This window comes from Capsicum annuum, chromosome 12, assembly GCF_002878395.1.
Source record: "Capsicum annuum cultivar UCD-10X-F1 chromosome 12, UCD10Xv1.1, whole genome shotgun sequence".
Taxonomy (NCBI): domain Eukaryota; kingdom Viridiplantae; phylum Streptophyta; class Magnoliopsida; order Solanales; family Solanaceae; genus Capsicum; species Capsicum annuum.
Window position 1 is genome coordinate 99,495,983 of NC_061122.1, and position 24,765 is coordinate 99,520,747.

General features: G+C 36.7%; 2 protein-coding genes across 2 annotated transcripts; both read right to left on the minus strand.

Annotated features, from left to right (window-relative positions):
- Positions 1-268: 268 nt before the first annotated feature.
- LOC107849074 lies at positions 269-1,713 on the minus strand. The gene is made up of 2 exons (XM_016693738.1): positions 1,152-1,713; positions 269-462 (listed from the first exon to the last, which is right to left on the minus strand). The coding sequence occupies exons 1-2, from the start codon at positions 1,711-1,713 to the stop codon at positions 269-271; spliced, it is 756 nt and encodes a 251-aa protein (XP_016549224.1).
- A 19,564-nt stretch (positions 1,714-21,277) lies between these two features.
- LOC124889642 lies at positions 21,278-22,679 on the minus strand. Its single transcript, XM_047401614.1, has 3 exons — positions 22,665-22,679; positions 21,672-21,787; positions 21,278-21,587 (listed from the first exon to the last, which is right to left on the minus strand). The coding sequence occupies exons 1-3, from the start codon at positions 22,677-22,679 to the stop codon at positions 21,278-21,280; spliced, it is 441 nt and encodes a 146-aa protein (XP_047257570.1).
- Between the last annotated feature and the right edge of the window lie 2,086 nt (positions 22,680-24,765).

Genomic DNA, 24,765 nt, shown 5'->3' on the forward strand with positions numbered 1-24,765 from the left:
TCTCATTCCTTACCCTATCTTTCTTGGTATTCCCACACATCCATTGCAATATTCTCATCTTTGCCACCTTCAACTTTTGGATATGGGAGTTCTTAACTTGCCAACACTCCGCTCCATACACCATGGCCGACTGAAATACCACTCTATAGAACTTATCTTTAAGCTTCGGAGGCACCTTCTTATCATATAGAACTCCCGAAGTGAGCCTCCATTTCAACCATCCTTCCCTAATACGATGTGTGACGTCCTCTTCAATCTCACCATTGCCCTAAATCATAGACCCTAGATACTTGAAATTCTCCATCTTCTGAATGGCTTGAGAATCTAGCTTCACAACCACTCTAGCCTCCTGCGAGACATCACTGAACTTACACTCCAAGTACTCCATCTTGGCTCTACTTAGCCGAAATCCTTTAGACTCAAGCGTCTGCCTCCACATTTCCAACTTATCATTAACTCCACCTGAGTCTCATCAATCAGAACCACATCATCTACGAATAACATACACCAAGGAACCTCCCCTTGAATATGTCGCATCAAAATATCCATCACCAAGGCAAATAAAAATAGGCTAATAGTCGATCCTAAATGCAACCCTATCACGAATGGAAAGTGCTCTGAATCTCCACCTACTGTCCTCACCCGAGTCTTCGCCCCATCATACATATCCTGAATCACCCTAGTGTACACCACGGGCACCCCTCTAGCCTCCAAGAACCTCCACAGAATCTCCATGGAAACTCTGTTAGATGCCTTCTCAAGATCAATACACACCATATGCAAGTCTTTCTTTCTCTCCCAAAACTGCTCCATTAATCTCCTTACAAGGTGAATGGCCTCAGTGGTCGAGCGACCTGGAATGAAACCAAACTGATTCTCAGAAATCGTCATGATCCTTCTTATCCTCACCTCTACCACCCTTTCCCAAACCTTCATAGTATGACTCAACAACTTAATACCTTTATAGTTATTGCAACTCTGGATGTCTCCCTTGTTCTTATACACTGGAATCATTGTACTCCATCTCCACACTTCAGGAATCTTTGTTTTCCTAAAAATACTGTTAAACAACCTTGTCAACCACTCCAAACCTGCCCCGCTAGTGCTTTTCCAAAAATCCACTGGAATCTCGTCTGGCCCCGTTGCCCTACCCCGCCTCATCCTGCGAATAGCTCTCTTGACCTTCTCAACCTTGATATACCTACAATACCCATAATTTTGACACTCCTCAGAATTCTCCAAGTCCCCCAACATAAAACCTTTGTCCCCCTCGTCGTTCAAAAGTTTATTGAAGTAGGACTTCCATCTCTCCCTAATGAGAGCATCCTCCACTAACATTGTACCATCCTCACCTTTGATGCACTTCACCTGATCAAGGTCATGAGCCCTTTTCTCCCTGGCCTTAGCCAGCCTATACAACTTATTATCTCCGTCTTTCTCCTCTAAATCCGCATACAGGCGCTCAAAAGCTGCAGTCTTAGCTACCGTAACTGCTAAATTAGCCTCTCTCTTAGATACCTTATACTCCTCCTTATTCGTCTGTCTTTCCTCCTTATCCCTGCTCGCAACCAACTTAGCATAAGCCACCTTCTTATATTCTACCTTTCTCTTAACCTCTTCATTCCACCACCAGTCTCCCCAGTGTTTGCTAGATTGACCTCTTGAGACACCCAATACCTCTCTAGCGGTCTCCCTAATACAACTAGAAGTCATCTCCCACATACTATCCGTATCTCCTCTACTCTCCCAAGCCCCCCTACTCTTCAACTTCTCCTTTGTTTCCAAAGCACTAGCCAAAGTCAAGCTACCCCACTTAATCTTGGGTCGAGCCTCCATGCTTCTCTTCTTTTTTCCCTTATTGATAACCAAATCCATCACCAACAACCTATGCTGAGTCAAAAGATTCTCGATAGGTATGACTTTACATTCTTTACAAAGCACTCTATCCCCTTTCATAAGAAGCAAAAAGTCTATCTGAGTCTTGGTCGCTAAACTACGAAACGAATAAGGTGTTCCTCCTTCTTCGAAAAACTTGAATTCCCTATCCATAACCCAAAAGACCTAGAAAAATCCAAAAGAGTAGCTTTGCCGTCATTCCACTCCCCAAAACCAAAACCATCATGCATATCCTCAAAACCTCTTGGCAAAGACCCAATATGCCCATTGAAATCCCCTCCCACGAGAAGCTTCTCAGTGCTCGAGATGCTTCTCACTACCTCATCTAAAACCTCCCAAAACTCCTTCTTCTTCTTCTCGTCCAAACCTACTTGTGGGGCATATGAACTAATAACGTTCACCATAAACCCTCTAATGACCAACTTAATAGACATCAACCTATCACTAAATCTCTTTACCTCAACCACCTGCTCCCTAAGTTCTTCATCTAAGACACCTACCCTATTTCTATGTCTTATGCTACCCGAGTACCACAACTTATAACCATCCACATCTCTCGCCTTAGTACCTACCCATTTAGTTTCCTAGACACACACTATACTAACCCTCCTCTTTTGAAGAATCTTCACCAGCTCTATAGACTTACCCTACAAAGTTCCTATGTTCCAAGATCTAACTCGCAACCTAGAAGCTCCATTATCCCACATATCCTTACTACCCCTTGCCCCTAACCCCAAACTCATCCCCAACCCAGCCTCCCCACCTCTCAACCGTGATCCCGACCTATGACATGACCCTAGTCTACTATTGCCAATTCCAGCCACTACATAAATAGGAGAAAAAAGATGGAAAGAAAAAAATACAGATAACAAAGGAGGATAAAGATAAGGCTAAAAGGACAAACTGGTTATAATGAAATCAGTCAAGGAGTTAAAATCTGTTGCCCAACACCGACAACAACTAATATATACTACCAAACTAAATATATATGCTAGTTCCTCAGGTAAAAGTAATCAAAACTACTAAAACAACTAGAAGCAAAAAAACGCAAATAATATTAACAGGTAAAACACTATTAAGAATTACCAAAATCTCCAAGTCCTCACCCCCAATCTAGATAGGCAACCAAGACACTTAGAAAAAATAATCAATAGAGCGAGTGCACCTAATCGATTAAGTCTATTTACTTGATAGAGTCGCTGGATTCGAAAATTTGCGGTCAAAATTGGTCACCGAAATAGTGTTGCTGTCGTCAGAATAGTGTTGAAATCACCAAAATAGTGTTTTTCATCCCCAAATTCTGCACTTGTGGTACCTAAGACGGATTTCAAGAATCCATCAAGAATTTTATTCTTCTTCGACATCAACTGGCCAGAGCGATGAGGTTGAGAAGAAGCGGTGGGTGGCTGTTTTGATGAATTTCACCGGTAGAGCGGCAGAAACTATTTTGCGGTGCTCTGGGGGAGAGAACGGCGGTGGTAGAGGTTTCAGTGATGGTTGGCATTGTTGTTACCATCGTTGGGGTCGCTGGAGATGGGGAGGGTGGCGGCGACTTCGGCTGGTTCGAGGTCAGGGGCTAGTTGTTCATCGGAGAGCAATGAGGAGGAGGGAGCCAGCAGTGGTACTAGGTTGATTTGCAGTTGTTAATAGCGATGGCGGCATGGTGGTGGCCATTTTTGCAATGGTGGTTGGTAAAAGTTGACGAATGGTCCCAGCGGCGAGAAGGTTTTGAGAGAGGAGCAAGCTGGTGGCTCCGTCCGTCGGTGATCGGAGAGGGCAGTGTGAGGGAGAGAAAGATCATTGAGAGAAAACATAGTTACATTTATTTTAACCATAGCTCTAAGCATGTTACCTAAAGTTTTATTAACCAGCTCTGTTTGACCATCCGTTTGAGGATGACAAGAAGTAGAAAATTACAATTTGAATCCCAAATTTTCCCACAAACACCTCCAAAAATAACTAAGAAATTTTGAATCTCAATCACTAACAATTGTTTGGGGAACATATTTCATCACATTATGAACAAATAAAGTATCAACATGAGATGCATCATCACTTTTATGACAAGCAATAAAGTGAGCCATTTTTTAAAATCTATCCTTAACAACAAAGATGATATCCTTACCATTTCTAGTCCTAAGGAGGCCAACAAAAAAATCCATAGAAATATGTAGCCAAGGACCGATAGGAATAGGCAAGGGGGTATACAAGCCATGGGGTTGGGTACAAGATTTAGCATGCTTATAATCCAAACACCTAGCACAAATTCTTTTCACACCTCTTATCATTTTAGGCAAAAAGAAATGTTCACTAAAAAGTGCTAAGGTTTTTGACACTCCAAAATGACCTATCAAACCTCCATTGTATGCCTCTTTCACTAATAACTCTCTCCATGAAGACATAGGCACATAAGCTTTCTATTTCTAAACAAGTAGGCCTCATTCAATTCAAATCTAGAAGTTCTAATTTCATTCAACTTTCACACACCTATTCGATCTTACTTGACACTCTCCAAAGACTTTTCCAAAATTATCATCATTAGAATATAACTCTTTCAAACTCTCAAAATTCATTAATCTAGAAGTCAAGGTGTTCATCAATGCATCTCTTCAAGATAAAGCATTCACCACAACATTTTCCTTACCTTGCTTATAATTAATAACATATGGAAAATACAATGAACTCTATCCACTTGGCATGCCTCTTTTTAAGCTTATTTTGGACTCTAATATGCTTCAAAGCCTCATGATTGGTTCTAATCACAAACTCCTTATGCAACAAAAAATGTTGCCAATTTTTTAAAGCTCTCACTAAGGCATAGAGTTCCTCCTCATAGGTAGAATATTGCAATGGAGTACCTCTTAATTTCTCACTAAAGTACTCTATGGGTTTCCCTTCTTGCATTAAGACCACACCAATGCCTACTCTACTTGCATCACACTCAATTTCAAACATCTTCTCAAAGTTAGGAATTTGAAATAATGGAGTAAAACTAAGTTTCTCTTTCAAGATTCTAAAGGCTTCCTCTTGTTTTCTACCCCAAATGAAAGGTTTATCCTTCTTAATGACCTCGGTTAGAGGAGTGGCTAAAGAAATAAAACTCTTCACAAATTTTCTATAAAACTTACCAACCCATGGAAGATTCTAGCATCACTAATGGACTTAGGAGTTGGCCAACTTCTAATAGCCTTTACCTTCTTATTATCCACCTCAACTCCTCCTGAACTTATAACAAAGCCAAGGAAAACAACATGGTCCACCTAAAAAGAACACTTTTTAAAAATCACAAACACTTTTTAAAAATCACAAACAATTTTTCATTTCTCAACACATCAAATATCATTCTCAAATGTTGCACATGATTATCCAAACACTTTCTATAAACCAAGTATCATCAAAATTATTAATAAATGACTTAAGCACATGGTTCATTAATCGTATAAAATTGCTTGGTGCATTGGTTATACCAAAAGGCATCACCATCCACTCATATAATCCGAACATGGTTTTGAAAGAAGTTTTTCATTCATCTATGGATTTCATTCGGATTTGATAGTATCCGCTTGTCCAATAAATTTTAGAGAATAAGGTAGAACCACATAATTCATCTAGCATATCATCAAGTCTAGGAATAGGATGTTGATATTTTACCATAATTTTATTAATGGCGTGGTAATCTACACACATCCTTCATGTCCCATTCTTCTTGGGTACTAGAATTATGGGCACCACACATGAAGATTTCTGAGGATGGGGTAGGAGTTGAAGATTTCTGATGGAATTGAGGACGGTTACCACCTTCTAACTTTGATTGAGTAAAATTAAAGCTACCTTTTCTAGTACTTTTGTTCTCTCTCTTATTTTCTTTATTCTTCTATTCCTCAATCTGTTGAACATAGACAATAACCCTAGACATATCCATCTCCTTAATTAATATCGTAGTTCTACACTCCTTGACCACGCTATCAGATACCCCAGAAACAAACTTGCTCATCCTAAACCTACTATCAGCCACTATATGAGGAGCATACCTAGCTAGCTGAGTAAACTTAAGGGAATACTCCTTCATACTCATGTTGCCCTACCTCAAGTTGATAAACTCTAATACCTTGGCTTCCCTCAGCTCTAATAGGAAGAATCCATCTAAGAAGGTTCTAAAAAACTTTTCCCACTCTACAGGACCTCCATCTGTGCCTCTATCCCCTTTCTACTACTTAAACTAGGTATGGGCTACATCCTATACCTGGTAAGCAGCCAATTCATCACTCTCACTAGAAGTCACCCTCATAATGTCTGTTATTTTTTGGACCATGTCTAAGAGTTCTCGTGGATCCTCTTCAGACTTGGATCCCAAAAATAGGGGAGGATTCATTCGAGTAAAGTCCCAAATTCTAGCAGCGGCAGTATTAGCCACTGGGTTGGCTGAGACTATGGTTGGCTGAACATTATAGGCCTCTACATAGTGACGTAGAGTAGTGAATGCAGCTCTGAACTTTGCATGAGAAATATGCCCGTTCAGGGGATTTCTACTAAACGGGCGGAGGTGCTAGCTGGTTTGCATTTCTTCTTCCATTTGTCTTTTTGGGAGGCATGTTCTATAAATGGAAGGAAGGATAGATTAGACGGAGAGTTTCACATGAGCTCATGCTCTATTACACGACATAAAAACTGAAAAAAGGGAAACTTTTCTTAAAACACATTATAGCCTCTTACTCATAAGTGTGGCGCACTTCACACCCATGCACAAGACTCTACTTGACATGGCTTTTAGACTTCCTAGGATAATTTAAAACCTTAGGCTCTAATACCAAGTATGTAATGCCCCAGAAGTACACCCTGGACACCACACAGTGCTTACGGTTCCGAGAGACCACAAGCTAACCCATGAGCTAGTACTTGCTGTGAGTACTAAATAATATAACAACCTATTTGAAAGAACAATTGATAAGACATAAGGTATTTAATTCATAGTTCTTATAAAGTCTATAAACAATATTGATAATACATATAAAATGTCTGACAATAATAACTAAATACTAAAGACTGACTAACTGTCTGTGCTAGTCTGAAAAGCCTCTACTAACTGACTATGAAGATAATGGGAAAAACCCCAAACTAACTCCGACTGAATGGAAAAATACTAAATCTGATGGAATAAATGAAATAAATAAACTTTCCTCAAAATATAAGGACTCACCACTGCTATGGCTGATAGTCTAGAATGTCTATGCACAATCCAATAACTAAGCGTCTGAACCTATGATATGATACATCATAGCATAAGAAATGAGTATGCGATAAATACTTTGAATGTATTGGTATGCTAAATGAGGTAGCATAATATGCATAATTTTATGTACAGGAGTTATAACTGACTGAATGAATAACAAAAAGTACTGAATAAAATGTATGAAATCTATAAATACTGAGAATGCATGACCAAGCATAAAATATGTTCTAACTATAATATGTAAACTGAAATACAGAGTATGGATAAATGAATAACTTATATCTGTATGGTATGGACAAGCAAAACTAAAATTAAATTACTAAGTTGATGATTGGACTGAGATTGTGGGAGCTACATTCTAACCGATATGCCCCAATGAGCAAATTAGGGTCTAATCTGTGACCCCAATTAGAAGGGTATCAGTACAGTCCCATGGGTACCAATACTAGCTGTATGGATCTACTATACTGATGTCCCGAAGGACCAGGGTGTCAAGCTTAAACTGATGGCTGACCCCTGAGAGGTAGCCAAGCCTAAAATGACAGGTTACTCTTCATATCCTACGATGGCTACGTAATTCAGGAATACATGGACTGCTACTAACGACTTTGCCTAACTGATGGGAAAGCTGCCATCCCTGCATTTGCTTGGTGCAAAATCTTACTCCCAACTGTACTGACTCAAAATACTGAATTAATCAAAGTTTAACTGATTATGATAACTGACTGAACTGATACTGCTTATAACATGTCTGAAACTATTCTAAAGATACTAAGGCTAAGTAAATAGCTAAGTTTTTGGGTATTCACAACCCCCAGGACTCGATAACACTAATATAAAAATAGTACTAAAACTTAGGGGACATAATATGAAAGCATTTATTCCAAATTCATTCTTGTAGGCATTTCATCAAACAATTGATATGCATAGTGTAAGCTAAGCATGGGAATAGTTTAAAGTTTATAGTAATAGTATGATTTCAACATCAAAATCACTAATTATGAATTATATCAGTGAATAATATCATTAAATCATGGGGGGTTTAATAACCATAATAATTTCATGTAAACATGGTATAGAATCAAGATTCATGGGGATTTATGGTTTAAATCGCAATTAAAATTACAATAACTTGTAATGATCATAACTTTGATTTTAAAATTTTGATTCTTGGACTCCGTAGGTGGAAGGGAACCATGGATGAACACTTAACATACCTAGGTTGATGAATTTATTAGAGTTCTTTGGGTTTTTCTTGAGAATTGATCCTGAATTTTGAAATCTAGGGCTTGTTCTTGAGAGAAGCTTAGTTCCTTGGAGAAAAATTATGAGTAATGGGGTACATAATGTCCCTTTAGGGTTTTAATTTCGTATTTTGAATGGATTTGAAGAGAAAAAATGTCATGACCTCGATCAAGTGAGGTGCATTAAGAGGGAAGATGGTAGTTTTTTGGTGGAGGATGTGGACATTAAGAAGAGATGGCAGGAGTACTTTCATAGACTTTTAAATGAGAAGGGAGACAGAGGTATTGAGCTACAAGAGCTAGATCACTCGTAGGAGAGTCGTGTTTTCAGTTTCTGTAGGCGTTTTAGGGTTGAGGAGGTCAGAGAGGCTATTCATAGGATGCGGAGGGGTAGGGCGACGGGTTCTGATAATATTTTGGTAGATTTTTAGAAGTATATTGGTGGGGCAAGTCTAAGGTGGTTGACTGATTTATTTAATGACATTTTCAAAAATACAAGAATGCCTGAGGCTTGGAGGTAGGGTACAATGATTTTGTTATATAAAAATAAGGGTGACATTTAGAGTTGCAACAATTATAGGGGTATTAAGTTATTGAGTCACACTATGAAGATTTGAGAGAGAGTGGTTAAGCAGAGATTGAGTAGGGTCGGGTCCATTTTGGAGAATCAGTTTGAATTTATCCCTGGTTGCTTGACGACAGAGGCAATCCACCTGGTAAGGAGATTGGTGGAGCAGTATAGAGAAAAAAAAGAGGGATTTACACATAGTGTTCATCGATCTAGAAAAAGCATATGATAAAGTCCCGAGGAAGATTCTTTGGAGATGCTTGGAGGTAAGAGGGGTATCGATGGTGTACATCAGAGCTAATAAGGACATGTACGATGGAGGGAAGACCTGAGTAAGTATGGCGAGAGGAGACTCAGAGCATTTTTCGATCGAGATAGGATTGCATCAGGGATCAACTCTTAGTCTATTCCTTTTTGTGTTGGTAATGGACGTCTTGACACTTATTATCCAAGGCGAGGTACCTTGGTATATGTTATTTGCAGGTGATATAGTGTTGATTGATGAAATGCGAGGGAGGGGGGGTATAAATAACAAATTGGGGGTTTGGAGGCAAACCCTTGAGTCTAAGGGGTTTAGGTTGAGTAGGTCCAAGATGGACTATTTAGAATACAAGTTTAGTGACTTGAGGTAGGAGGATGAAGTGGTGGTGAGGTTGGACTCCCAGGATGTGTGTAAGAGGGATAGTTTTAAGTACCTTAGGTCTATGATCCAGGGGGATGGTGAGATTGGTGAGGATGTTTCTAACCATATTGCAGCAGGTTGGATAAAGTTGAGGCTCACCTTGGGAGTGTTGTGCAATAAGAAGGTGCCCCTTAAGCTTCAAGGCAAATTCTATAGAGTGGCAGTTCGTCCGGCCATGTTGTATGGGGTGGAGTGTTGGCCAGTTAAGCATGTTCACATCCAAAAATTAAAGGTGGAAGAAATAAGAATATCGCATTAGATGTGTGGGCTTACTAAAAGGTACAGTGTTAGGAATGAGATTATCCAGGATAAGGTGGGAGTGGCTTTGGTGGAGGACAAGATGCAAGAAAGAAGGCTGAGATGGTTTGGGCATGTGATGAAGACAGGCGCGGATGCCCCAATTTAGAGGTGTGAGAGGCTAGCATTGGATAGCTTAAAAAGGAAAAGAGGTAGGCTGAAAAAATACTGGAAGGATGTGATTAGACATGACATAGAGCAGCTTTAGCTTACTGAGGACATGACCCTAGATAGGAAGGCATGGAAGTCGAGGATTAGGGTAGAAGGCTAATGTTAGTGTATAGGTTGTAGCTAGCAGTTTGGAGAGTTCTTGTGTAACCGGATTTAGTAATCATAGGATACTGTACATAGGTGTCTTTGGTATGTGAGTGTATGTCACTACTAGGTGGGTGTCCTATTTTCTATTGCTTAGTTCCTATTTTGTTATTCTGTGTTGCTCTTATTTATCGTATTTCATATTTTTGTGATTTTATTCTATCATTTCCTATGTCATCCATCCCCTTGTTTATTATCCTTTATCTTGAGCCAGGGGTCAATCAAAAACAACCTCTCTACTTTTTCAGAGGTAGTGGTGTGGACTGCGTACATCTTACCCTCCCTAGACCCCACGTTGTGGGAATACACAGGGTTTGTTGTTGTTATTGTTGTTTTGGATGGATTTGGGTCCATGGGAAATGACCAAACGGTCCCTGGAAATTAAATTGTGAAATAACAAATCCTGATTTTTGGCTCCGATACAACACGGTGCTTATCGAGTTGTGCCACTGGAAAAGGACAATCCCTATTTTGTCCAACGATGCCACGCGGTGCTATCACATTGCGCCCCTAGAAATAGATAATTCTGAACTGCCACCTTGACGCGACGTAGCGCCATCGCGATGCCCCATTGATGAGAAATTTCCCCTTGGTGTGACGTGGCGTTATCGCGGTGATTCACTGAAAAAGGACGAACATAATTTTGGCTATCACCGCGACTCGGCCTTATCGCGTTGGGCTACTGTCTCTTACTACAAGTGCCATAACTTCTCACCCGAGTATTAGATTAGGGTAAAATTGATATTGTTGGAAAGCTAATTTAATTTCCTACAATTTGGTGAGTATAAAAAAAGACATGCTTGTTTGAAGTTGACTATAACAACATTGTTCCCAAAAACTTAATCGGTAAGGAATATTCTAATTTGTCTAATAGTTGGGAGTTATTTGAGGCCTTAATATACATCAAACTCACTCATAAAACTACCAAAAAACTATAATGTACTTTGCATGAGCTTGAAACATGACTCCAACATTTTTTTGGATTTTTTGGGTATTACATTTAGTTTGGTGACTTAGGAGGTGACTTATTGACTTGAAATTAATTAAGTGTAGGTACTTGAAATGTGAATTTATCATTTTGAAGGTAGTTTAGTTTGGTGACTTGGGGGTGACTTAGTGATTTGAAATTTATTAAGTGTAGGTACTTGAAATGTATATTTTTGTTTTGAATGTAGTTTAGTTTGGTGACTTGGGAGGTGACTTAGTGACTTGAAAATATTGAAGTTTAGGTACTTGAAATGTGAATTTATAATTTTGAATGTATTTTAGTTTGGTTACTTGAGAGGTGACTTAGTGACTTGAAATTGATTAAGTTTAGGTACTTGAAATGTGAATTTTTATTTTGAATGTAGTTTAGTTCAGTGACTTGGGAGGTGACTTAGTAACTTTAAAATTTTGAAGTTTAGGTACTTGAAAAGTGAATTTATCATTTTGAATGTAGTTTAGTTTGGTGACTTGGAAATTGACTAGTGACTTGATTAAGTGTAGGTACTTGAAATGTGAACTTATCATTTTGAATTTAGTTTAGTTTGGTGACTTGGGAGGTGACTTAGTGACTTGAAAATATTGAAGTTTAGGTACTTGAAATGTGAATTTATCATTTTGAATGTAGTTTAGTTTGATGACTTGGGAGATGACTTATTGACTTGAAATTTGTCTTTTTCATTTTGAATTTAGGTACTTGAAGTGGGTTTTTTGTGACTTAAACTAATTACTTGAATTTGATTGATTGTGTAGATGGAACCTGATTATAGCTGGATATATCAATAGAATAATGGTAATAGAATGTGTCGTAAGGGGGAATTTATTGAAGGCATCAATTGATTTGTTGAACATGCTAAGACACTTGATGCTTTGTCACATTTTCAGGCTATTCATTGTCCTTGCGTTAGATGTAAAGAACAACTTATGAAGGAATATCCTTATAGAAGAGGTTTTCACAAAGACTTTTTATGATTGCGCACTATTCTTGGTGATGTTGAGCAAAATAACTTTGTTGTTGGTGAAAGTAGTAGGTCTGTAGGGCATAATAACTATCAAGTTACTAGGATGACAGAAATGGTGTATGATGATTTTGGGATGCAACACGGGGGTGACTTTAGGGCAAATGTTAAAGATATTCCCAATAGAGAAGCGGTTCATTTTTATGAACTACTACATACTGCTAGTCATCCTTTGTTTGACGGGTGTTCACATTCTCATTTTTCTGTTGCTGTTAGATTATTAAGTATTAAATCAAATTAGAATATTGTTAAAGGAGGAATGGACTCAATGATAGACCTTATTAAAGAGTTAGTTGACCCTTCCTTAGAGGTTCCTGATTCTTTCTATAAGGCAAAAAAATTGATATCAAAGTTAGGTCTCTCCTCGGTTAGAATTGATTATTGTGAAAATGGCTGAATTTTATACTTTAAGGAAAATGCTAACCTAGAGTCCTGTAAGTTTTGTCAGCACCCTCAATATAAGAATGGTTGTCATATAAATAAAATTGCTATTAAGGAAATGCATTATTTACCTCTAATACCAAGGTTGAAGAGGTTGTATGCTTCAAATAGTTCAGCTCCTCATATGAGATAGAACAGTGAAAATAGAAGGCCTACTGGTGTTATGTATTATTCATCTGATGGAGAGGCTTGGAAGCATTTTGATGTAACTTATCCAGATTTTGCAGCTGAGCCACAAAATATTCGTTTGGGATTATGAGCTGATGGCTTCTCACCTTTTTCTGTTGGTGTTGCACCATATTCATGTTGGCCTGTATTTATCACCCCATATAATCTTCTTCCTGAAATTTTGATGACTAGTCCATACATATTTCTGAATTATGTTGTTCCTGGCCTGCATAATCCATAAAGCGGAATAGAGGTCTACTTGCAACCTTTGATTGATGAACTTTAAATTTTATGGCATGAGGGGGTTGAAACTTGGGACATTTTACTTAAACAGAATTTTAATCTGTGTGCATATCTAATGTGGACTATTAATGATTTTTCTACTTATGAAATGTTATCTGGGTGGATGACAGTTGGAAAGTTGGTTTGTCGATATGCATGGAAAAAACAAAATCTTTCACATTAAGACATGGCAGGAAAAAATCATGGTTTGATTGTCGTCGTTGTTTCTTGCCACCTAATCATGAGTTTAAGAGATTCAGGAATGCATTCAGAAAGAATAGAACTGAACATAATGGTCCTCCTCCAAGGTTATTTGGTCATGACATCTGGGAGGTAGTTCAGGGTTTGCCAAAAGTTAGAGAGGAACCATTGTATAGGCTTCATGGATATGACATTTTGCATAACTGAACTAATCAAAGTATATTTTGGGAGTTAGAATATTGGCCAGAAAATTTACTTAGACATAATATTGATGTCATGCATACTGAGAAGAACTATTTTGACAACTTGTTCAATACAGTTATGGATGTCACCGACAAGATAAGGAATAATGCTAAGGCCAGACTTGATTTACTAGAATATTGCAAGTATAGATAATTACACTTACAGGAGGGTCCCAATGGCAATGTTCTTAAGCCCAAGGCTAGTTATACATTGAAGTTAAACCAAAAGCGAAAAATATGTGAGTTGGTCCAAAGTTTAAAGATGCCCGATGGATTGATATGGCACAAGGAATCTTACATGGAATGAAAAGCCATAATTGTCATGTTTTCATGAAACAATCACTTTCAATTGCTTTTATTGGTTTGCCTGAAAACATATGGAAACCGATAGCCAAGATTAGTTTGTTTTTCAAAGACTTATGTGCCACCACATTAAAATAAGAAAATATGGCGAGAATAGAAAGTAATATTTTTGTTATCACCAATAAGTTGGAGAAGAGTTTTTTGCCAGGGTTCTTCGATGTGATGGAACATCTTTCCATTCACCTTGTCCACGAAGCTCAGCTAGGTGGTTCAGTTCAAACTAGGTAGATGTATCCAGACGAATGATAAGAAATTGCAACATATTTAAATTCATATATATCTATTTTTATATAGTAAATACCTAATCTTAAGATTATGCAACACAATTGGAAAACTGAAAAAGGGTCCCAAAAATAAACATAAGGTGGAAGGCTCTATAGTTGAGGCATATCTTGTAAGAGAAATGTCTCAATTTTGTTCATACTGCTTTAGTGATGAAGTTGCTTGTTTAAGAAACAGATCGAATCGTCATCAGGACGATGAGAATAAGCCTCATTTGCATTCGATATCAATTTTCAATCAATCTAGTAGTAAGGATAAAAAGACCATATTTCATCGGCTCACTACCATGGAGCAAAATTAGCAACTTTGTATATCTTACTGAATTGAATGGAATTTGATCCCTCTCTGAAGTAAGGATATTAAATATAGCATATCATATTTATTTACTCATTACCTTAAGAAAATTAATGGTGTTTCGCATTTTGGATATTCAGTTCATTTAAGACTTAATTCTACAAAAATTAAGTGTATGCACCCTTTGCAACATGGTTTACATATGAGGTTCGTAAGTGTACTAATATTTCTACAAAATTTTAAATATTTACACATTCTTCAACTAATATATATATATATATATATGTGTGTGTGTGTATGTGTGTGTCTAATATTTTTAGGTACACCAGTCACCAAATGCGGCCGCATACGATCAATTCTTGAGAGATATTTCTTTGAGACCAGTTGAAACTCGTACAATGTCCCATTACACAGTAAATGGGTTTAAATTTTCAACCAAAGAATATTTCAGAACAAGGAAAACAAATAATAGTGGTGTTTGGGTTAAGGGTGATGATGATGTTGATTACTTTGGCACCATACAAGAGATCTTAGAACTAGAGTATGCTGGTTTGCCAATAAAAAAATTATCCTCTTTCGATGTAATTGGTTTGATCCAAGAACAAGAGGCATAAGAGTACATAAGGAGCCTAACATCATTGAAGGGAAGCACAATAGGCTGTATCCTATTTATGATCCCTTTGTTCTCGCGCAAAATGCTAAATAAGTGTATTATACTTCTTATCCGCTGCATAGTGATAAGTCTGATTAGTGGGTTGTAATCAAAACAAAGCCTATAGGATGAGTGGAAGTTGAGAATGTGTTGGAGACTGCGTATCAAAATAAAATACAGATTGATCATCAGTTTGTAGACATTGATTTAGTGGATAGTTTGAACCAACCGGAAAATATATTTGAAGAAGTTAATATTGCAGAAGAAGAGGCTGAGTGGGTAGGAGATGTGGAAAATTCCGAAGAGGGTGAATGATTTAGTGGAGAATCTTTGGGAGAAGAGGATTAGTTTGTGTAGGTTGTATTTGTTATGTATTGATGTCATTATGCTTTGTACTATTTACCTTTATGTTTCTTGTTTAATATTGATATGTAATATACTGTGTAAGATTGTTGTTGTCCCTTTTCTATCTTTTATGTAGTAATAGAAGTATTCTTCTCTATCTCGTGTTGTTGGAGCGAGGCTAAACTTGGTATGGTTATGTAACTATTTCACTGGTGTTTTAATACTGATTTAGTGATTTAAAATGTTAATTAGTAACTTGAAAGTAGTTACTTGGAATGTTTTCTTATATATTCATTTTATAAGGACTAACTACTTGTTAAATTTACATAATTTAGATGGCAGGTAAAGGTGACAAAGGTATGCACAAAGTTGATCGTACAAAGACAAAAAAAAAAAAAACCTTCACCTTATAGACGACCAATAGATATTCATATATCTGAGGGTCGGTTTGATGACGTGCCATCACGACCCTCATATTCTAGGTCATCGCAGCATTCAGCTCCTGCTCCTACACATGTGGGTCCACTTCATGGGGCTACAAAGACTCATTCTGCTCCCATCCCCGTGCCACCACCTTCACAGTACTATCAGACGGTCGCTAACACATCTGGTCATCTACCATCGTCTGCAGTACCCTCTACTAGTAGTCACCCATGTTCTCACAGTGATTCTGCTGGATCTATTGGGTTGACGGATCTTTATCTTGGAGGCACTCCATTCGGTGCTTCAGATCCACCCACACCAGTGCATCCACCAATACTTGTTCACAGAGCGGAGACAGAGATGTTTATAGGAGGCGCTATATTATTCCATATAGAGTAGGGTAAGATTTCTAAATATAACAATATTTTTCATTTTTCATTTACTATATTATTATGCTCTATGAAATTAATGTTTGATCTTGTATTGTAGTTTTTTGCCAGATGATGGAATTGAAAAAATTATGACTAAATGCATTACTCGGCACTTCAATGGCTATTGGATCAGTTGGTAAAAGGTTCCAGAATTTGATAGAAATGAAATGTTTAAAAAATTTCAGGTAAAGATTTAACTTATCGACTACTTAACACATTGTTTGAACAAAAAATTAAATATCATACTTTTGTTTTGCTGTAGATATATTTCTGGTGGGATGACGCGCATGACTGTGATATACGGAGGAATTTTTATAAAAGAGATAGAGCCAGAATGAACGGTCTGTTGGATTATGCCAGAACGAATAGGGTACGACCAAGGTTTATACTCGAACCCAGGTGGCAAGATTGTCTTCGCTATTGGAGTAGCGAAGAATACCAAGTGTTGAGTGAGAAAGAAAAGAAAGCCAGGGCATCATTCAAGAGTGGCTCTCTACATGCTGCGGGATCAGTTGGACGAATTACTGTGGAGCTCAAAATAGTATGTAACTTTTACAGTTTTAATTGTTTGTTTATATTTAAATTTTTAATTATTTAAAGATTAATAATTTTATCATATGCAGGCAAAAAAATGGGTAGGAAGGTACAACAAGATGAGATATTTGAGTAGACCCATGTAAGTAAGAAAAAGAACCCAACTGATGAAGATGTATGGGTTGAGCTTCGTGCAAAAGCTACCCATGTAAGAATCAATTTTTGTATTTATGAATCTTTTTCTCAAAGTTGATATTATTCAAGTACGAGTAGTTTAATAATTTTTTACTATTATATGACCAATATATGCAACTCGTTAATGAGTATCGTAGTACTCAGCCTCTTGAAAGTCAGGGTGACACAATACCTGAAGATATAGAGGAGGAGTTATGGAAAGAAACTATGGGTCCTCCAGTTAGAGGCCAATACTACGGATACCACAGAAAATATTTTAGCGAGAATATTAGGTCTTCGTCCGTCCCTACGTCCTATCACTCACCAGTTGATAGAGAAACCAATGATTTACTACAGAATATGGTTTATCAACTCACTAAAGACCTTGCTGGACATACAGAGAGGGAGAAGAAGAAGAAGGAGGAAACAACGAAACAAATGAGATTGATGCAGGAGCAGATCAACTTTTTTATTCAATTTACAAGGATTCTTCCTCCTTGTCCTGGTGATGTAATTTGGTTTGCAAAGGTCTAGGCCCACTGGACCGGATGATATCACCACAGATGAGGAATCAGATCCTCTGTGTGTGGCAGAGGATGCGAATAACGAAGAGGATGATGAGTTGTAGTTTTTAAACCTTTTTATGTTTTGTAGTTTGGATTTGAATACTTGATAAATTTTGTAAATAACTTGATTTTAAATGCTTGTATTGTATGTTGGTTGTTTGTATGAAATGTAGCACATATATTGTATTCTAGTTGTTTGTATAGAATGTAGCATATATAATGAATGCTCGTTGGTTTTGCTGGAAAATGGAATGTAGCATATATATGCTATTATTCTTTTTAAAAAATTACCAAAAAAACAACCACATGTGGTCGGTTTTTTGGAAAAATTTTAAAAGAACCGACCAAATGTGGTTGATTTTTAGGAAAATTTTACAAAAATCGACAACATGTGGTCGGTTTATTATAATTATTTTAAAAATATTTTATTAAATAAATTATTTAAAAACAACAACGACCACATGTGGTCGGTTTTATATTTAACTTAATTAATTAATTTTAATAAAACCGACTACGTGTGGTCGGTTTTGTATTTAAATTATTTATTTAATTTTAATAAAACCGATCACATGTTGTCAGTTTTGTATTTAAATTATTTAATTAATTTTAATAAAACCAACCACATGTGGTCAGTTTTTTTTAAAAAAATATTTTTATTTTAAAAATCTTTTATATTTAAAAAATAATAATAAATTTTAAATATATATATATATATATATATATATATATATATATATTTGAAATAAACCGACCACAAGTGGTCGGTTTTACCACACATTTTGGTCAATTTTTTGGTCGAAAATGTAAGAAAATTGACCACATGTGGTCGATTTTTCTTTTTTTTAAGTAGTGTATAACATACAAATAGATGTGCGAACTATAAATATAAATACATGTGCGAACTATAAAATTAAATACAAATGCAAACTATAACATACAAATTTAAATGCGACTATAAAATACAAATATAAATGCAAATAATAATATACAAATACAAGTACTAAAACAACAACAACAACAACAAACCCAGTGTATTCACACAAAGTGGGGTCTGGGGAGGGTAAGATGTACGCAGACTATACCGCTACCTCCGAAGAAGTAGAGAGGATGTTTCCGATAGACCCTTGGCTCAATCTAAAGGATAGTAACAAGTAGATGGATGACATAATAAAATCAGGAATAAGAAATAGTAAATTGGAAATCAGAGAAATACAAAATACGCGAAAATAAGAGCGACACAAAAAAAGAAAATAGGGACTAAGACATAAGACATAGGGCCCCCACCTAGTCGTACCATACACATACAAACCAAGGACACCTATGTACAAGCCTCGGATTACTAACCCAGCTACACCATAATACCCCGGACTGCAAGCTATAGCGCACACACTCCCATTAGCCTTCTACCCTTATTCGTGACCTCCACACCTTCCTATCTAGGTTCATGTCCTCAATCAACTGTAGCTTCTCCATATCATGTCTAATCACCTCCCTCCAGTATTTCTTCGGCATACCTATACTCCTCCGAAAACCATTCATAGCTAGCCTCTCACACCTTCGGACTGGGGCATTCGTGCCCCTCCTCAGCACATGCCCGAACCATCTCAGTCTTCCTTCTCGCATCTTATCATCTACCGAAGCTACCCCCACCTTCTCCCAGATAATCTCATTCCTAACTCTGTCCCTTTTAGTAAGCCCACACATCCAACGCAATATTCTTATTTCTGCCATTTTTAATTTTTGAATGTGAGAGTGCTTGATTGGCCAACACTCTGCCCTATACAACATGGCCGGCCGGACTACCACTCTATAGAATCTGCCTTTAATCTTAAGGGGCACCTTCTTATCATACAGCGCTCCCGAGGCAAGCCTCCACTTTATCCAACCTACTCCAATACGTTTAGAGATATCTTCATTGATTTCACCATTTCCCTGAATTGTAGACCCAAGATACTTAAAACTGTCCGTCTTACAGACATCCTGGGACTCCAACCTCACCACTACTTCATCCTCCTGCCTCAAGTCACCAAACTTGCATTCCAAATACTCCATCTTGGACCTACTCAACCTGAATCCCTTGGACTCAAGGGTTTGCCTCCAAACCTCTAATTTGTCATTTACACCCTCCTACCCCCCCTCTCCCCCCTCCCGCGCATCTTATTAATTAGCACTACATCATCCATAAATAACATACACCAAGGAACTTAGCCTTGAATGCTCTGTATTAACACGTCCATCACCAATGCAAATAAAAATGGACTAAGAGTCAATCCTTGGTACAACCCTGTCTCCACCAAAAAATACTCTGAGTCTCCTCTTTCCGTCCTCACATGGGTCTTCCCTCCATCGTACATATCCTTAATAGCTCTGATGTATGTCACCGGAACCCCTCTCACCTCCAAAAATCTCTAAAGAACCTCCCTCGGGACTTTATCAAACGTCTTTTCTAGGTCGATGAACACAATCTGGATAACCCTCTTTCTTTCTCTATACTACTCCACCAATCTCCTCACCAGGTGGATTGCCTCTGTTGTCGAACGACCAGGCATAAATCCAAATTGATTCTCTGAAACGGACACGACCCTCTTTAACCTTCGCTCAACCACTCTCTCCCAAATCTTCATAGTGTGACTCAACAGCTTAATACCCTTATAGTTGTTGCAACTCTGAATGTCACCCTTATTTTTATACAGCGGAATCAACGTACTCCATATCCAAGCCTTATCCATTTTCGCAGTCTTGAAAATACCGTTAAACAAAATAGTCAGCCACCTAAAACCTGCCTCACCAGCATACTTCCAAAAATCTACTGGGATCTCGCCAAGCCCCGTTGCCCTATGAATAGCCTCTCTAACCTCCTCAACCTTAAAACACCGACAGTAACTAAAATCACGGCTCTCTTCTAAGTGCGCTAGCTCCCCTAACTCAATGTATTTTCCCCCTTTTCATTCAAAAGTTTATGAAAGTATTCCTGCCATCTCTTCTTAATGTGAACATCCTTCACCAAAACACTGTCATCCTCCCCCTTGATGCACTTTACTTGATCGAGGTCACGACCCTTCAGCTCCCTAGCCTTAGCAAGCCTATACAACCTCTTTTCCTCGCCTTTCTCCTTTAACCCCACATACAAGCTCTCAAACGCTGCCAACTTAGCAGCCATAACTGCTAACTTAGCCTCCCTGTTTGCTACTTTGTAGACCTCCCTATTCACCCTCTTCTCTTTTTCATCTTTACTCTAATCAAATTAACATACGCCTCCTCCTTAAACTCTACTTTCTTCTTAACTTCTTCATTCCACCACCAGTCCTTCTTATGACGTCCTGCCCGACCCCTCGAAACACCCAACACTTCTCTAGCAGTCTCTATGATGTAGTTGATAGCCTTATCCCATATAGTATCCACGTCTCCCCTGCACACCCACGCCTCCAATCCCGCCACCTTTTCCCCTATCTCCAAAGCACTAACCAGCGTCAAGCCCCCTACTTAATTCTAGGACGACACTCCCCGGCCCTTCTATTCTTGCACTTCTTGATAGACAAGTTCATCACTAGTAGCCTATGCTGGGTTAAAAGATGCTCACTCGAAATGGCTTTACAATCCTTACATAACCCCCTATCCCTCTTCCTAAGCAGTAGATAGTCAATCTAGGTCTTGGCTATCATGCTTCGGAAGGTAATTAGGTGATCCTCCTTCTTCGAAAAACTCGAATTCACTACCACCAATCCAAAGGCCCTTGCAAAATCCAACATAGCATCTCCCTCACTGTTTCTATCACTAAAATCATAACCTCCATGCACATTATCATAACCTCTCGATAAGACCCTAATATGGCCATTGAAGTCCCCTGCTATGACAATCTTCTCCGAGCTAGGCACGCTTTTTACCACCTCATCTAAGTCCTCCCAAAAATTTGCTTTCGCCTCCTCATCCAAGCCCACCTGCGGCGTATACATACTGCACACATGCAACGAAAAACCCCCAAAGACCAACTTAATCTTCATCAGCTTATCACTGACCCTCTTAACCTCCCCCACCTACCCTCTAAGCTCCTCATCCACTAAGATGCCTACTTTGTTCGGACGTATATCACTCCCTGAGTACCATAGCTTGTACCCATCCACATTCCTAGCCTTAGATCCCACCCACCTAGTCTCCTGCACACACGCAATACTAATCCTCCTTTTCTTAAGAATCTTCACCAGCTCTACGGAGTTACCTTGAAGGGTCCGAATATTCCAAGACCTTACCCTTAACCTATCTTCTTTTGCCCACCTCTAACACCCTTCACCGAACCTGCCCTAACGCCCGACTTATACCCCACACCCATCCCAACCCTTCCCTCCCCACCCCTCCCAAAATAGACCCTACCCCTAGCCCCCTTGAACATGACCCTAATCCACCATCGACCCCTCCAACCACAACTCAAAAACCAAATAAAGCCCCAAACGACGCATAAAACGAACAAAGCAACGATACAAAAACAGTAAAGGAAGGCACACACAAAGTGCACTGATCCTCCTAGCAACTAGAACAAACACACAACAAATAAAAAATAAGAAATAGAAACACGAAACAGAAATAAAAGCAAGAAACAGAAACAGAAACAGAAAACAAATAGCAGAAACAAAATAATATAGAAAATCAAACTATACGTAATGACTAAATATTAAAGTTAAGATGCGGAAGTTTAGATGTCATCGGTGTTCTTGCGTGCTGCTTTTTATGGTAATTACGATGTTAAAACTGGTAGCCGGAATAAAGTTGCCTGAAAGAACGTTGTTGGTGCATCGCCGGAGTGTCGCAGGCGAGTCTTCTGGGTACTGTTGAGATTTGGGCACCGGATTACATTGTACCAAGCTGCTTTATCACTGATGAGCACCTATACTATCGCTGGAGTCGAGCTGGCGGTACTTAATCCCGCCGGCAATAGCAGTGACGAGACAAAGAATGGGAACGAAGAGAAAAAAAGATAGAAAGAACTGGAGGAGAAGAACTGGGGGGAGAGAAAGATGGACAGGGAGTAATCCTTACCTGCTTTCGGCACATCTACGCCGGAGTCTGTCGGTCCGATGAAAAGTATGTTAAGGGTGAGTGTTAAAATGAAACATTAGGGTTTTAACGTTAGAGAGGAGAGAGAGGAAATTTGTCAAATTGACTTGTACTCGAGTAGCCATATTTTTTAAAAATACAAAAAATATAAGGTAGAAAAAATAAAATAAAAAAGGTACAAAAAAGAAAACCAAATGAAAAGAACAAAAAAAATAAAGAAAACTAGAACATAGAGATAGAAAAAAAGAAAAAGAACGAAAAAATGAAAAAAAATATAAAAGAAAGAAGAAAAAAAGAAAAAACAGGAAAAAATACAAAAAATGAAAGGAAGAATCGAAAAAGAAAAAAAACGAAAATAGGAAAAAAAAATCAAAAAGTAAAAAAAAATCAAAAAGTAAAAGAGAATTAAAAAAGGAGAAAAGAATAAAATTAAAAAAATTGATGGTAAATATAAATATAATGTGTGGCTATATGATGTTTCCATCATCATCCATGACTTGTATTCGATGTAGTCATTTTTTTAAAAAAAATATATAATATAAAATGTGATTAATGTATTTATATTTTATATGAATAAACATTATTGATTAAAAATGAATACGATGGATGTAAATCGAATACATCCATTATAAATGATAATATTATAAAGTGTGACTATGGAAGGTGAATATGTGTATATTTTTTGTATTTTTAAACAATATGTTAGAGTTAAAATACAAGTCATGGATGATGATGGAAACATCATAACCTTGCATTGTATTTATATTTACCATAATTTTTTTTAATTTTATTCTTTTCTCTTTTTTGATTTTTTTAATTTTTGATTTTTTTCTATTTCGATTTTTTCTTTCATTTTTTGTATTTTTTCATGTTATTTGTTTTTTTCTTTTATACCTTTATTTATTTATTTCTTTTCTTTTCATTCTTTTTCTTTTTTTTTCTATCTCTATCTTCTATTTTTCTTTCTTTTTTCTTTTTTTTTTCTTTTTGGTTTTCTTTTTTATAGATTTATTTTTCTATCTTATAATTTTTATATTTTTTAAAAATATGGCTACTCGAGTACAAGTTACTAATAATTTTTTTGTAATATATTTTATTTAAAGTAGTACATATATATTGAATGGTGTGTATATATGTGTATATATCTTCTATAGACGTATATATTTAATGTATACATGTGTATATGTTTAACAAATTAGTATATAACTATATATATAAATATTATAGTCTGTATATATTGTAGTATATTTTATTTAAAGTAGTATGTATATATTGAATGATACATATATATGTGTATATATCTTCAATAGACGTATATATTTAACGTATACATGTGTATATGTTTTATATATTAGTATATAACTATATATATATATATATATATAAATATATATATAAATATACTAATTTATAAAACATATACACTTTTATACATTAAATATATATGTCTATAGAAAATATATATACATATATATTGAATGGTGCGTATATATGTGTATATATTTTCTATAGACGTATATATTTAATGTATACACGTGTATATATTTAATAAAATAGTATATAACTATATATATAAATATTGTAGTGTGTATATATTGCAGTATATTTTATTTAAAGTAGTATGTATATATTGAATGATACGTATATATGTGTTTATATCTTCTATAGACGTATATATTTAATGTATAAAAGTGTATATGTTTTATAAATTAGTATATTTATATATATATTGTAATGTATATACATTGTAGTATATTTTATTTACATTGTAGTATATTTTATTTAAAGTAGTACATATACATTGAATAGAGCGTACATATGTGTATATATCTTTTATCGATGTGTATATTTAACGTATACATATGTATTTGTTTTATAAATCAATATATAACTATATATATATTTTGTATGTATATATATTGTAGTATATTTTATTTAAAGTAGTACATATACATTGAATGGTGCGTATATATGTATATATATCTTCTATAGATGTGTATATTTAACGTATACTTGTGTATATGTTTATAAATTAGTATATAAATTTATATATATATATATATATATATATATATATATATAT

Bases quoted from the DNA above. Each gene is read 5' to 3' on its own strand.
- LOC107849074 (XM_016693738.1), bottom strand. From the start codon at position 1,713: ATGACTTCTAGTTGTATTAGGGAGACCGCTAGAGAGGTATTGGGTGTC. The intron at 463-1,151 runs GTAGGGCAACGG...GATGAGACTCAG, and splicing joins TATTCGCAGGATGAGGCGGG to GTGGAGTTAATGATAAGTTG.
- LOC124889642 (XM_047401614.1), bottom strand. The intron at 21,588-21,671 runs GTAGGTGGGGGA...GCATGTGTGCAG, and splicing joins GTGGATGAGGAGCTTAGAGG to TATGTATACGCCGCAGGTGG.